The sequence below is a fragment of the Alternaria viburni genome (genome assembly GCF_023758015.1).
Source record: "Alternaria viburni strain BMP 2772 chromosome Unknown scaffold_4, whole genome shotgun sequence".
Classification (NCBI taxonomy): Eukaryota; Fungi; Ascomycota; class Dothideomycetes; order Pleosporales; family Pleosporaceae; genus Alternaria; species Alternaria viburni.
In genome coordinates this window covers 14,538-30,176 of record NW_026055773.1, presented here as the reverse complement: position 1 = coordinate 30,176, position 15,639 = coordinate 14,538, and the positions used below count along the sequence as shown (strand labels likewise).

Sequence of the window (15,639 nt, the reverse complement as noted above, 5' to 3'; positions counted from 1 at the left end):
TCAGTACTTCATCATAACCAGGTGTCTGCCGCATAGATACCAGGACCGCATGCGCTGGTTGAGATGACGTAGTCCCGAATGCATCTCGCTTGCGCATATGTATCAGAGCTTTGATACTCGATGCATACGATGACATGACTCTATCCAGAACGGCATCTCCGCTTCCCTTTCGGTGGTCGCCCGCCGCATGCATTGGGATGTGACTTAGTACACCGGTGCAAATCCACCACATCTGAGGCCAAGCAGTTTCTACTGAGATATTCTGGTATTCGAGGGTTGTCAGAACAGGTCGTGCCGCGACATCCCAGAGCCACTTCAGTGCTTCTAATGATGTCGTCTTGAGACCTTGCTCTAGGAATCGGGTTTGGATCTCGCCCGCGATCAGTAGAGGAAGGCTCTCCAAACGTATTCGATGAGTCTCGACAATGAAAGCGTCGCAACGATATTCGTTGACGTTGATGATCACGATCGGGCCTCTCACGGCTGCCGCCATGATCTCGGATTCCGAGGGTGGTAAGAGGAACCTTTCTTGTCCAGGTATGTTCCGTATGGCCGCTATGATTGAGTCCAGTCTTTCGCTGTTCTCTTGATGTCGTCTCAAGCGATCCGGCGCAGCAGCAGCATTCCCGTGATCCGCAGAAGTGATGGAGAGAGCGCTTGGCGGCGGGTCCAGAAGGTCCTTGTAAAACTCAAACTCACTAGCCAGCTTCTCATCGGCTATGCCGAGGTCGGTAACACCAGATCTCGTACCAAAAAGGAGCCCCGATATGATGCCCCGACCCATTTCCAGGAGTTCCAAAGCGTGATGTGGTGTCTGGCCTGCATTCAGGGCAGCAACTGCAGCCATAGACGCTAAACCTTCAAACTCTCCGAGCTGGTCTTGTTTATCAGTGTTCTCAAGAAACCGCGGACTGACAAGCGACATAGTCTGAACAGCTTCTTTCAAGACGTCGTAAGCTTCAGACCATTCAGATCGCTCGAATAGTATGTCGGCCACGCGGCGTGAAGCATGTAACCGCCATCGCGGCTGGCTGTTCTTGCTCGCTAATCCATCCTGGTACGCTGCGAGCGCTTTCTGCAAGTCACGGTCGTTCTGGTACGCCTGATAGCGTTCCGAATACCATTTGCCCAAGTTGAAGTAAACACCGCATCGTTCGACTGCATCTTCTGGCATCAACGATGCAGCGATCTCACAGACTTCAATCGCTCTGCTCAGATCCGCTACTTCACCATACTTGTCGTGTCGGATAGCGCATATGGTTCCTAAGTTGATGAGAGCATTGCGGTACTCGAGGTCCTTTCCATTGATCATCGGAGGAACTTCCTCAGCCAGAGATACGGCTTGGTCAATATCATTCCGATCAGATGGCCCTCCAGGATGACAAAAGCGGAGACTCAGCAAGTCTGCCCGGCGTGCCTTGTACATGCTGGCATATGGCCTATCGCCAAAAGTAGGGAGGTCGGCCGTGGTCTCGTGTAGTTCGAAGGCTCGGCGCAGGTCCTCCACGTTCCTTCTCTTTTCGTATCGAAGAGTGTAAATGGATGAGAGCTCACTCAAGCGCGTGTTGTAACGCATGTGTTCGTTTGGAGTACTCGAAACGATGTCCTCTCCAAGTTCGATGGCACGATCGAGGTCTTTCAAGATACCAAACGTCCTGTAGCGGTTTTTCACTCGCAGCATGAGTCCAACCTGGACATCTTGTAGTGTAAAGTGCTTGCTCTCCCCACTGTGCATTGCAATGACTGCACTTTCAGCCATATCAACGGCTCGATTGAAGTCCTCTACCGCGCCTGATTGAACGTATCTATCTTGCAGCAGATTGCCTAGATTCGCCGATACGGAGGCCTCTTCGGGCCCGTGTGAGGCCAATTTCAAAGCCTCTTCCATTATGTTGATCGCTCTTGTAAGGTCTTGTAGCTCACTTCGTGCGATGAATCGTCGGCCTAGCCAGCTACCAAGGTTGATGAGTCGAGATAGCCGAGACCCGTTCTCTGTAGCTGGTAAAACCATCAAAGCCAAGTCTGCCATCTTCACTGCCTGGTCGATATCGGTGACATCTCCATGCTTCTCATACCTGCGGCCATACATCACACCGACGTTGCTGATGGTGGAGTGCAGGTACTGGTGACTGATCGGAGTCAGGCTGATGGATCGCCTCCCATCCAAGATAGCCTGCTCCAAACTTTCGTTATGGCCGTGGCTTTGATAGTCTCGTAGCAGCGTAGTAGATTTGACCAGTAGGGCGTGCGCCTCTCTTTGACTGTCTTCGTGTGTCGCCCTAATAAACTCCCGTTAGCGTACACCGTTCACGCAAGCTCTTTGGTCACTCTGGCTTGTGTGCCTGGGTGGTGCCCACGAGATGTTCAATTCCAACCATAACTCGCACTTACGGGTCTGGATGGCCTTCGTTCAGCAACGGTACATCCTCTAACAGGTATCTTCGCTGATGAAGCTTGGCAGACAGTAGGCTCATGATCTCAAAACGGCGGGTACGATCCTCGTTGTCAATACTCGTCATTGTTACCCATTCCTCTGCCCTTTCGAGACCTTCCTGCAAAAAGCGGGACGCCCCATAGTGATCGAAGATGCGCATGCAAATGTAGATGTAAGGCTCGATGTTTATCGAATTAAAAATGGTTTGTGAGGCGACAAGGGCCATCAATTTCTCCAACCCCATTGGCTCGATCGTGTTGACAGCTTCAGGCTTGAGTTGAAACGGGTACATGATGAAGTTGTGACGGAATCCCTGATTCTAGGAAATGTTTGCGAGGGAATTATGTGAAACCAGGAGGGCTCGTTCGAGATGATAGTCGTCGAGTGAGGCGACGCTAAAGACCCCATAAAAGGGCCGGGAACAGGCATCTTGATCTAGGCACGAGAGAGCGCGCCGGTGAAATGAATTCGGATATGTGCATGTAATTTAGGCAGGAGGCGGGATATAGTTAGTTGACATGCAAGTGAGCACACGCCGGAAATGGTAAGTGTTGCGCGTTCTCGCCTGATCTCTGTTCACCATTGGCTGCTGAACATAGTGCAGCGGCAATGCGCTGTGTGACACACTCGATACTCACCGTCTAACAGTGCAAAAGTGGCAAATCAGATACACCGGATATATGGGTGTGCTGTAGCGGCTCGGTGTCCACGATGCGGGTCCGAACGTCTTGAAGACGATGATCTAGGAAGACAAGTGAACACGGAAGATATAATGCAAGTCATATAATCATTCAAGATTTTGTTCCGGAGTGTCTTTTGTTGCATTAGGTCTTAAGGACGTTACGTTGCACTGCCCGCAGTAGTGACGAAAACCGTCAACACTGTCGTATAGCTTCATGATCAGTTAGTGATAACTGGTACCAGAGAGCCGGTAGTACTAGAGTGTGCTGTTGAGAATGTACTTACGCTGCGCTGGCGACGAAAACTTCAACCATTCTGGCCTTAGTCAAGGTAGATAGTGTGCCAACGAAAAGAGTGACTGAAACAATCACTACCACCAGGCGTAACAACATGTTACGCGAGCAATAGCATGCAATGACCGGAACTAGGAGGAACAGTAAGATAATCAGCACTAATACTGCCCGCACCCATTGATTCAGCAGAGATTTTGGAGGAATGAAGACCTCTTGATCTCCGGAGACATCCATACACAGCTTCTGAAGTTTGTTTAGCCAATTTCTATAACTGATTTAAGTAGCAAACAAAGATGTTACCTTGTATGATTTCCGGCAAAACCTGATGAGGAAACTCTCAATCCCTGTTCGGATCTGGATCAATGCATCATCATGTGAGCCTCCTAGGCCCATCAAGTCATCGATATGTTCAAGGTACTCGGTATCCTGACGAGCTATGCATGCGCTTCCTTTGACCCAATTCTGTAAGCTTCGTATGTCTCGCTCTCGGGCCGCTTGAATTTGATGGTTGTGAAAGTTTCGTTCCACAAAGCTGTCTGGTAAAGGTTAGCGGGAGGCTTCCCTCGGCTCTCGATGGAAGATCTAATTGACAGACCATAATCGGACATTGCTATGTCAATGTCTGACATGATTTGCTTTCGCTCGCTGTTCTTATCCATTCGATAGCTGCCGAGAAACAATGGTCTCCGTTCTTCTCCGTCGACCTGATTAAGCTTTGCCTCCAGTTCCGCGAGTCTGTTCTGTTTTTGAAGAAGCAGTCTAGTCCGAAGCACCGTAAACCGGCGTGCGACATGGAGACTCTCATGTGCGGCGATAAGTGCTGAGAAGCGGGGATAACCAAGTCGATAACTCTCAACTGCTAGTGGTCAGAATTCTGCGGCATGCCACTTTGGTGTAACGTATTACCTGACTTGGTGATCTTATCGACCTTCCCAAACTGCTGACCGGTCCATCCAAAGACCAGGTTCGGAAGTCGACGCAAGCCATTGATATCATACATTGTGAATAACGTCATGTGAGAATGTCGGAACCGCAGTTGACAGAAGGGCGGGTATTTATGCCTCATGTTCAACAGTCGTCACTAAACAGCCGAGCGCCCTCTCTTGATAGAAGGCTTTGCAAAACTGCCTCGCACTGTATACTGCAGGCGTGACAGAAGAGGGCTGCCTCACTGCTCCCGGCCAAAGTATCTTCATTGTAATCAAGGACCAGCCAAGCGAGTTGGAGGACCTCTCTTGCTGCAAGGCTGCGCCACCAATGTAAGCTGCATCTAGGTTAGCCAATGGATACTAAACACGTAAACATAGAAGGACTGTTATACATGCACATTCCTACAGTAATGTTCCGCGGATAACATACTGACGTTTGGTGTAGGGTCTCCGCTTGCGATAGCGAATCAGACCTTAAGAGGAGCGACACAGTCTTTGCCACGTCACAATTAGCTCTACAACTAGCGACGACCGACAAAAGGAAGCAGATTATGGCAGACAATAACAAGTTGTATTCACAAGCCGTCATGCGTGAACTCTCTAACACTCGGCAGTAGCGTCAATGCGAAGATAACGATCTGCGAAGATGACCGCGCTACGATCACAAGAAGTCAAAATGTGAGTTCTGTGAAAACACGAGACAATCATTTCCGCTGACATCTGTGAAAGGAGAGCTCGTTCCGAGTAGGTGACGAGGTCTACGTCGTTGTCGGACATGATGCTGCTGGCGCAGAACTACTCGAAGGCCCTTATTACATCGAATATGTCGGACAGACATCATGTACTCTCTGCGACGGGAACGGTGATGAGGCAAGGAACGGCGACTTTGTTGCAGATGGTAACTTGAGAAAGGTTACGTGATGGGCAACTGTTTTTGACGCGTTCGTACGATGATGTCGCGACAAGTCCAAAACTCATCAAGAATCTCATGCGAAGATCCTCGAAGCGGCTCGCTCAGCTTCATCAGAAACTGAGACAATGCTAGTTGAGTACCGCGTGTAGGAAGGCTGTCTAGTGAATCGATAGTGTCGGGTAGCGGGTCCATTTCCAGAGGCTCAAAGGATGTTGGACGCTCAGTAACAAAAACCTTGACAATATCGTCGCAGTAGCTCTGTCCGCGGGCCAACAGTTCCACCGGAATGTAAGCTGAGATGGGGAGTCGCTCTTCGCTGTTGGGGGGGATTTTCATAAACTCGCCACTACCGTCTTTCACAAACATATTGCTGACCCTCCACTGGGCGTCAAGGTAACATAACCCTATGTGAAGTGGCTTGTCCGTGGTGTTGCAGATGCATATTGTGATTTTATCCCCACAAACGAGCTCCACAAAATCGGGCGATAACGAGCGTCCGTCTTTGTCCAGCACAGTGATTTCGAAAATGTTCAACAGAGACCTTGGTGGATTCCGGTTTGCGATACGCAGGACATTTCGGTAGGTGGCTATGTGATCTACTAAGCGGGCCACGCAATCAAGCTTACGTGCAGTCCCTCGAGGGATCCGAGGTACCCCCTTGTGTATAGCACCCGAACTATCGCGGATTTCCAGCTCTGAGCATTCATTCTCGGTGACAAAGATAGTGGGCTGATCCACAGCAAGATCTTTGATGGGAAGGGCTCTGCAAAATCGTGTTTGACTCATCGTTTCGGCCCAAGTACTGTGATCGAAAAGCCCTTCTTCGATATACACAGCTAGCTTTTGGGTTTGGAAACTAGTGACTGCTTTCCCTTTCCACCCTCCTCTTGATTGACCCACAGTGCGAGAGGACGGCTCCTCTAGCAAATCGGATGTGACGGTCCCGGAACTCGTTACTTTCGCCGTGGTGTATGCTTCTGCAGACGAGCTGCCTTTGTCTTCTGACGCATCGGCCGGGTAGAGTGCATATATATCCCCTAAACATACTCCGTGTGCAAGACCAGCTCCCAAACACAAGGTAAGATCGCTGTTGCGCCTGAATACGGGGACGAAAATCGAAGTTTGATCAGAGACAGATGTTGCAAAGAATGCGTCGCGTACATTGCCGAAACGCATAGGGTTTTGCTGCGGCCAATGCTCGAGGAACTGGGCACGAACCTGGTGGTACAGAGATCTATGCGAGCGTTTCCTCAACACTGCAAGTGCCTGCATCATGAAGTAAGACAACGCTCCGTGGTGTTGTGTTCCGTTGAAAACGACTTCCTTAGCGACTTCGTCTGGTGCGCATGCCGTGAGGATAGTGTAGCCGTCTGGCTCAACCACCCATCTCGGAAGGATGCTGAGACCACGATGAGTGGCGTATGAGATCTTCTCTTCGTCTTGAGATTCGAGGAAGTCGTCTTCGTCGTTTTTGTCGGCGACGGGATTGTACGGTAGGAATCGACTAACGGTCGCGGGATAGCTACCAGAACGAACAACACTTCCCGAGAAGCAACAGTCCAAAACAAGTGTGACATGTAGACCCTTCTCAACCATCCTCTTGAGATAATCTGCTAGAAAGCGACCTCGTAGCAATTTTGTCTTGGCTTCTGAGACCGGATCGTAAAGCACTAAAGCGAGATCACCGTACTTTTTACCGCGGAGAAAGCTGATCGTGGTACCATGTCCGGAGTAATGAATGTACACAACGTCTCCGCTGGTAGCCGTGTGCAGCACAGTTTCTAGTCCAGCGAGTACATTGGAGTGAGTGGCCGGCTTAGATTTTGTTGAGGGATGGTGCAAGTGAGTGCCCAACTCTGCGGGTCCCGGGTCATGATCTGTAGCGCCTAACACCAAAGGTGTACTAGATGTATCTTCAGCCTCAGAACCATCATCTTCCGTATCCCGGTCCGTCTGAAATGGCAGTACAGTGACTGGCTTCGATCCTGACGCATGGGACTCTAGATATCGTTGTATCATGTTTACGTCGGCGACGCATCCCTTGAGTGGCTTCTGCGGATAGTGATTTATGCCGACAAGGATGGCCCAATATTTTGGAGGTGTCATCTCTGCCGCCGCAATATAACGATGAGCTCCAAAGATCGAATGCTCCGTGTACTCTGAATGGTAAAAATCGTAATGAAGGAAGAACCGTACCAGGAAGCGACATTGGGGAGTCAAGTCAACAGAACACCTTACGATGATGCAAGTGGCAGACAGCACTCTGCGTCACCCTATGCAATATACTCGTGCAGATTGCGATTGGCAGCACAGCTTCCACAGCAGATGCATACCTGCATCGTCAGCATGGCAAGGCAGCCACCAAGCCACCCTCGTGATGGCATTCGCGTGTGTTCGAGATTCTTATCGTTGACCGGAATTTCGCAGATGTCCAGCATTGACCTCCATGCAAATATCTGCTGGGGATGACAGAAGGCATGCAGTTTGTTGAGAGATGATACATGCCCCACGCAACACTGGGTCGTGCGCCGCTGTGACTCGAGTTCGAATATCTCCCCATGAAGGTAAGTACCAAGTTCCACTGCCATCGGAACAATGCTGATGTAGTGATGAACGAAAAGCGTTGTTCGTTGCCTGAGCGTTTTGCTGCCCTGGCCTAACCGAGGTTCACTATCGATACGATCCGCCAGTATTAGTAAGCTACCCATTCATTTTTCTTATTTGTTCACGGATATGACTGAAGTTGAAACTCGGTTTCGCAATACACTTCACTCGTCGAAATCATCAGAACACATCTTGAACAGTAGCGATGAGCATCAGCGGAGCAGACATACCGACCACTATGCCAAGGACGCGTCAGCACTGCGCGCAAGTCCGGAAGCACCACAGAGAGTCTCAAGAACACTCTTTACGCAAAAGTGCATTGAGGCACTAGACTGAATGACACTCGAATCATCGCCGCTTCAACGCATGCAGTATTGTATTGTATTTTACATTTTTACTATTTACTTCCCAACACGGCGCCTAGTTCTTGGGCTTGTACTCTGAGGGGTTGACCATGAGCTCGGGCCTGACGTACTTGTCAAAGTCCGACTCGCTGATGACCTCGAGCTTAAGCGCAGCCTCCTTGAGCGTGAGGTTGTTCTTGTGTGCGTATTTGGCGGTCTTGCTGGCGGCGTCGTAGCCGATGACGGGGTTGAGGCAGGTAACGAGCATGAGACTGTGTTGAGTTAGCTATGTGATGAATCTATAGTTAAAAGAGGGTAACTCACCTCTCGCTCATGATGGAGCTGATGCGCTTCTCATCCGCCTCCAGACCAGCAACGAGGTTCTTCTCGAAACTCCTCATGCCGTCGGCGAGCAGACGCGAGCTGTGGAGCAGGTTGCGGATCATGACGGGCTTGAAGACATTGAGCTCGAAGTTACCCTGGGATCCAGCGAAGGTGGTAGCGGCCTGGTTACCGAAGACCTGGGCGCAGACCATGGTAAGGGACTCGCACTGTGTGGGGTTGACCTTTCCGGGCATGATGGAGGAACCGGGTTCGTTCTCGGGCAGCTTCAGCTCACCAAGACCGCATCGCGGGCCAGAGCCGAGGAAACGGATGTCTTGGGCGATCTTAAACAGGGAGGTTGCGAGGGTGTTGAGCTGGCCGTGGGCCTCAACGATGGCGTCGTGGGCAGCGAGCGCTTCGAACTTGTTGGGTGCCGTGACGAAGTCCTTGCCGGTCATCTTACTGACTTCCGACGCAATGTCCTCTGCGAAACCCTTGAACGTGTTGATGCCGGTTCCGACGGCGGTTCCGCCCTGGGCCAGCATCTTGAGGCGCGGAAGACAGGTCTTTATCCGCTCAATGCCGAAGTCGAGCTGCTGTACATAGCCAGAGAACTCCTGGCCGAGGGTCAGGGGTGTGGCATCCTGCAAGTGTGTCCTGCCAATCTTGATCAAGCTCTCCCACTGGTCGGCCTTCTTCTTCAGCGCGTCCCTCAGGCTGGCGAGGGCAGGCAGGAGCGACTCCTCGAAGTCGAGAACGGCGGCGATGTGCATGACGGTGGGGAAGGTGTCGTTGGACGAGGCGGACATGTTGACGTGGTCGTTGGGGTGGACTGGCTTCTTGGAGCCCATGGTGCCGCCGAGGATCTCAATGGCGCGGTTGGAGATGACTTCGTTCGCGTTCATGTTGGACTGGGTGCCGGAGCCCGTCTGCCAGACAACGAGGGGGAAGTGGTCAATGAGCTTCAGCGAGGCCACTTCTTCAGCGGCCTGCTGGATAGCCTGGCCGAGCTTGGGGTCCAGCCCAAACTTCATGTTGACTGTTGCGGCCGCGCCCTTGAGGATACCGAAGGCGCGCACAATGGGCGGCGGCATGCGGTCCTGGGGCTGGTTGATCTTAAAGTTCTCGAGCGAGCGCTCCGTCTGGGCGCCCCAGTACTTGTCCGACGGGACCTGGATCTCGCCAAAGGCATCGCTTTCGGTGCGCGTGTTGGCCATGGTGCTGGTGACGCTGAACTGGCGGCGCTGGAAGAGGCTCTGCGTCTTCAGCGGGGTACGGGGAGTGGTGGAGAGGGCACGCGTGCTGCGGGCACAGCAGAAGGAGGGGCTGGCCTTTGCATGTGCGAGTGATCGTAATGCTCCGGCCTCGGCGGCGCGGAGCTTCGTTGCGCTTCGGAACATGGTAGCAGCAGCTGCTGGCGGGGGGCAGGATGGGGAGAGGGGGTGGAGAAGACGCCGAATTGGCTAATGGAGTGCGCAGCGGAACTAGAGCGCAAGTCGCAAGTCAAAAGACAGAAGATGGATAATTGGGATAATTGCTGCGACGCAAAATGCTGCCGTTCCGAGCTCTGACCTCATGCTCGCGGGAATTGCCTCCGGTCTTTCCCGCGGCATAACTCGCCGTCACATGACTGGCGGGGTGCCAAGGCTAGAGTGGATGAAGGCTCCAAGAACGCAAACTTGAGCAGGAAAGAATGTGGTCGGCGTGAATTTTCTGCTTACTTGTACCGCCAGCTCAGAATACCGCCGCTCAGCACCATGTTCTCCTGCCGCTCGCCTTCCGCACTCCGGCGCCAAAGCCTCAGCATTCCAAGGTTAGCCCGTGATGACTTCCGCATTGCAACGTCAAGCGTTCCGTCGCCTCGTCTGCGCTGATGCGGCGTCTCGCTCATGTCCCACAGCCCCGGCCAGCCACTGTTCCAACTTTTTCCATTACCTCGCGCAGGACGCTTGTAGGGCCGCGTCTATGCCATCGGCTCGAGACTCTGGCTCACCCTCTGCATATATATGCTTTGGCCGCTCCGGTCGGGCTAGTGGAATCTCTGCATAGCCACCGATCAAAAGCTTCGGCATTATCGGGCACACCCTGTTGAGTGAAACACGCCTCGTACCGAGAGCCTGTCCCTACCCAAACTTCCGCCTGCATCGCGCCGCTGGGTACGGCTGAGGGTCCGGTTTATTGGGTGATGATGAGGGCTTCTGCATTCGATACTGACGATCTAGAGCTATGAGGGCAAACGACCAAGTACGTCTGGAAGCTAGGGCGTTGCGTGACGCCTTGGAACCATGTGCCCTGCGCTTTCCGTCTTCCGACGACTGGTCATATTAGATTAACGTAGCGAGTCAAGTCGGAGTGCACCTGATCTGTCTCCACCATCCTTTCGATCCATGCTGGGCGCTCGCCTTCGAGCGTGCCAACGTAACATGGAGCTAATAACCCCTCATCTTCACCTACGGCCCAGTTTCCAGCCTCCACAAACACTCCTGTTTGCATCTGCGGTCTGCTGTCTTTTGCAGCCTGCTATTGTGTCTTCAAGCTCACTCCACCTTTGCATTACTCCGTCCGCGAAGCACGGCTTCAGCTGGGCCGCACGTACTTGCTTAGCCGCAGATAAGGCTCCCATGACGCTGATCGAGCCTTCTACCACGAACCCCTCTGCCCAACGACTGCCTCAATCAAGGCCGAGTTGTTCTGACAGTTGTTCGCAATCGATACACGATAGCGTCAACATCCGCGTCCCTCCAGATCTCTGCTCGCCACCGATCGACACAGCTTACGAAACGACACAGCTCGTGAAAAAAGGTGCAAGACGTCTGTGGAACTGCTCGTATGGCTGAGTCTGAATACGGCGCCGGTCCCTGGGTTCACGATAGGATAGGCGCTCGAAACTCAGATGCAGAGCTGACTGCCCCGCTTCTCGCCGCGCATACACCGTTCCAACAACAACTGCCAACGTTGTATCGAAATCCATACATGTCCAATAGCAGCCCCTCCATGTCTCAGGCTCAGGATGCACCAAATGTGTCTACCAGCAGCCACCCACAATTATGTCCAGCTTTGCCACCTATTGGAATGCGTCACCACTACTATGCTCCTCATGCACACTCGTACCAGTTCACAAACCCTCAAAGACCATCGCAAACCTGGAACGGGCCTTCGCACCTTTATCCCGGCCAGGCATTCTACGACCCCGGCGTCACTTCTCAGGGTGACCAGCTGCGCCATCATTTAGGAGCACCGAGTCACAACTTTCCGCTGCTAGGGTCACCACATGCCGCGCCTCCTTCGAATCCCCGACATCGCCATGATTACAGAAGACACGACCAGAGAATGAGTGCTGGGGCGGTGGCAGGTAGTATGCCTACTGACAATACACGCTTCCCCGAAGCACGGGGTTCAGTAGCACCCCCGGAAGCCCGGTTCCAGCATCCTCGACCACCACTTCAACAAGCAATCCACCCAGGTGAGGCACTGTATTCTGGATTGCCTGAACGTCCGTGGCCGTCACACGAGGTTCCAAGCCGCCGCTCAGACCGTAGCGTATCTCCGCGCACGTCGAATCGCCGTAACTTTGAACGATACTCGGTTGACCTCTCCCATTCCAGCACGTCGTCTGACGCAGAAGAAGCGGCTGCCCGTGCGCCGCCGCTGAGTCGTATGAGGCATCGATCCAGAGAAGTGCGGCCGCGTATCGCGGGCCGCTACCCGCCTCAATTCGATCCCAACATTGCTACCGCTCGCCAGATTGATCAATTGAAAAACAGTCTCCAGCGCCATCTACCAAGTACGCTGCCAGAGAAAGCGTCCAAGGCTTGTGACATTTGCCAGAAAGACTATGCCGCTACACGTGTGTCGCCCACAGAAGAGGAAGAAATTGCGATTGAGCTCTCGTGTGGACACACGTTTGGGGAGTTCTGCATAGGTCAATGGGTAAGTGGTAGTCGCTCGGCGATAGTATATGCTTGCTCACATGACCTAGTTTGATACGTGCAGAACACACAAGAATAAAGTTACCTGCCCCATGTGTCGGAAGCAGCTCATTGAAGCGCCAGCACCACGATTCATGCCAAGCATGATGCAGGGGCAAGCGTTTCTTGATCTGCTCGCTCGCCAGAATATGCACGTCACTGATCTCTACGGCCACTTTCAGCAGGCGTGAGCGCTGTGAGGTGTTCGACTCAGGATGCGATTTTCGAAGCTATGATATCATTGTTTTACACGGATGGCCTTGGCAGGGCAGTCGAGGCGTTGTAGATGGGTAGGGAGTTTTGGTGAGTGTTGCACACTAGGTGCGTAATTGGGGTGAAGAGGCATCGGACTGGATATGTACATAGCATGGTGGTCAGCGGCATATCAACATCAGCATCTTTGTGGATAGCACTTTTGCATGTGCAGCCCTTGCGTCGATCTGGGCTCCACTTCCCGGGATGCCTGGAATTCATCGTTGCCCGGAGCCCACCTAGCCCCAAACATGCACCCCGCCATCAACACAAACCTGACCCGATACACCCAAACCCGTCAAACAAGACATCGTGTGAGATACTGCGCTGCATGACTGCTGTCGCCGATTGCTTGCGCCCCCACTGCCGCCTCTTTGCTTCTTCGTGCCTGCTTGCGCCCGACGGCTCTTAGCTGCTGCCATCCACCGCTCCTTCCCCGTCGCCCCGTAGCCATCGCGCCATGGAGGACAGCAACAGAGACAGCTTCCAAATGCCCACCCCTCCCCCTCCACTGCAAATCCGCGACAACGCAATGGAGCGCCCAGGCACCCCGACGGGCGAGGCCTTTATGAGCCCGCAGCAGACGCCCCAGGGCAGCCCAAGCAAACACCACCAGCCGCCCGGCGCATTCGATCTGCCGCATGTCTTCGAAAATGCCATGCGGCTGCTGCCCACCATGGGCTCGCCATCCAAGACGAAGCCCGGATCGCCCACATCCCCCAACAAACTGCAGATCGGCAGCAATGGCGCTGACTACGGCAACATGGAGAGTCCCAGTTTCGCCCCGGGCAGCCCCACACGCAAGTCGAACCAGGAGAACACGCCCCCGAGTGGCCGCCCCGGCCTGCAGAAGGAGTCGAGCTACCTCACACACGCAGCACAGTCGCGGCAGGAGCCCTACAGGACGCGCGAGGACGGCCAGTCGACACGCTACATCAACGGCCCACAGCGCCTTTCCCCAGAAGAACTCGAGAAGGCGAGAAAGCCGGCAGTGAAGCGCCTGGCAAACGTGACCCAGTTGTGTAAGCTGTCTCTCTTTCACCGCGGCTATCCAGTACTAATGCCTATCTAGACTTCCTCGACTACTACTACGACCTTCTCACCTACGTACACAGCCGCCAGAGCCGCCTAACCCAGTTCAAGGCTCAGAACCCTCCCCCTCCAGAGACACCCGAAGAAGAGTACAACGATGCCCTCACACAGTACCTCGGCCGCGAGCGTGCCAACCTCCGCAAGCGACGCACCCGGTTGAGGCAGGGTGACTTCCAGATCCTCACACAGGTCGGCCAGGGTGGCTATGGACAGGTCTACTTGGCTCAGAAGAAGGACTCGCGTGAGGTCTGCGCTCTGAAGGTCATGAGCAAGAAGCTGCTGTTCAAGCTGGACGAAGTTCGCCACGTCCTGACAGAGCGCGATATCCTTACCACAGCTAAGAGCGAGTGGCTGGTTCGCTTGCTCTACGCCTTTCAAGACGACAAGAGCATCTACCTTGCTATGGTGAGCCGCATCGATACCCAGAATTGAAGAGTGTACTGACAACTGCTAGGAATACGTCCCTGGAGGCGACTTCCGAACCCTTCTGAACAACACTGGTGTCCTGCACAACCGGCATGCGCGTTTCTATATCGCCGAGATGTTCTCGTGTATCGACTCGCTACATCAGCTTGGTTACATCCATCGCGATCTGAAGCCTGAGAACTTCCTGATCGACAGCACCGGCCATGTGAAGTTGACCGACTTCGGTCTCGCAGCTGGTATCCTTGCGCCATCCAAGATTGAGTCTATGCGCATCAAGCTCGAATCCGTCAGCGACGTCATTTCCCCATTCGGTCGGCCTATCGAAGAGCGATCGGCAGCCCAGCGACGAGAAAACTACCGCTCTCTTCGCGAGCGAGACGTCAACTACGCAAAGAGTATCGTTGGCAGTCCCGATTACATGGCACCTGAAGTATTGAAAGGCGATGAGTACGACTACACAGTCGACTACTGGAGTCTGGGATGCATGTTGTTCGAGGCTCTGGCCGGTTATCCGCCATTCGCCGGTGCCACAGTAGACGAGACCTGGCAGAACTTGAAGCAGTGGAAGAAGGTCCTACGGAAGCCCGTCTATGAAGACCCATCCTACTTCCTCTCGAAGCGCACATGGGACCTCATCATCCGTCTCGTGGCTTCCAAGTCTACCCGCTTCCGCAACATTTCCGAGATCCATGCCCATCAGTACTTCGCCGAGGTTGACTGGGCGAGGCTGAGAGAGCAGAAGGCACCCTTCGTACCGGAATTGGACAGTGAGACAGACGCTGGATACTTCGACGACTTCGGTAGCGAAGCCGACATGGCCAAATACAAGGAGGTACACGAGAAGCAGGCTGCTTTGGAGGCCATGCAAGACCGCAACGTCCAGATGGGCAAGGGTCTATTCGTTGGATGTAAGTCTTGATTGTCAAATGTGTCCATGTCAATCGCTAATCATACTATAGTCACATTCCGCCACAAGAAGACAGCCGACGAGAACGGCAAGCCATCGAGCCCAAGGAAACCGCTTCCCATGGTTGAGGAGAACTTTGGCACGATATTCTGAGAACACTAGTTCCGCTCTGCGTGTCGAGGCACTGGTTGCGTCGGCGCTTTCTCTCCTTCGTATATCTGTTTCTGTGTCCATCGCAGCGCTTGGAAGCTGTGAAGTTGAGACGAGTTACGAGATGCGTGTATGGTGTGGTCGCTTGCCAAGTCACACGTCATAGTATGATTGTCACATTTGGCGTTTAGTTCGGATAGCATAGTTTATTGGGCGGGCAAGTGCGTTGCATGCATTCGAGACGTCGTGTATTAGTAGATGAGAACACGGATATGAAGGTAGTGATTACTGAGAACGCGGAATACAAACTGTACTCAACGAT

At 53.2% G+C, this 15,639-nt stretch overlaps 3 protein-coding genes across 3 annotated transcripts; 1 reads left to right on the top strand and 2 right to left on the bottom strand.

Moving 5' to 3' along the window:
• Positions 1-249: 249 nt before the first annotated feature.
• On the bottom strand, positions 250-2,726 carry J4E79_002260 (uncharacterized protein; the record flags this gene model as incomplete). The annotated part of the gene is made up of 3 exons (XM_049351160.1): positions 250-262; positions 315-2,279; positions 2,392-2,726. 3 exons carry the CDS (start codon positions 2,724-2,726, stop codon positions 250-252), a joined length of 2,313 nt encoding a protein of 770 aa, XP_049213798.1.
• A 5,548-nt stretch (positions 2,727-8,274) lies between these two features.
• J4E79_002259 (uncharacterized protein) lies at positions 8,275-9,922 on the bottom strand (the record flags this gene model as incomplete). Its single annotated transcript, XM_049351159.1, has 2 exons — positions 8,275-8,470; positions 8,523-9,922. 2 exons carry the CDS (start codon positions 9,920-9,922, stop codon positions 8,275-8,277), a joined length of 1,596 nt encoding a protein of 531 aa, XP_049213797.1.
• A 3,280-nt stretch (positions 9,923-13,202) lies between these two features.
• J4E79_002258 (uncharacterized protein) lies at positions 13,203-15,320 on the top strand (the record flags this gene model as incomplete). Its single annotated transcript, XM_049351158.1, has 4 exons — positions 13,203-13,764; positions 13,815-14,239; positions 14,289-15,168; positions 15,220-15,320. The coding sequence occupies 4 exons, from the start codon at positions 13,203-13,205 to the stop codon at positions 15,318-15,320; spliced, it is 1,968 nt and encodes a 655-aa protein (XP_049213796.1).
• Between the last annotated feature and the right edge of the window lie 319 nt (positions 15,321-15,639).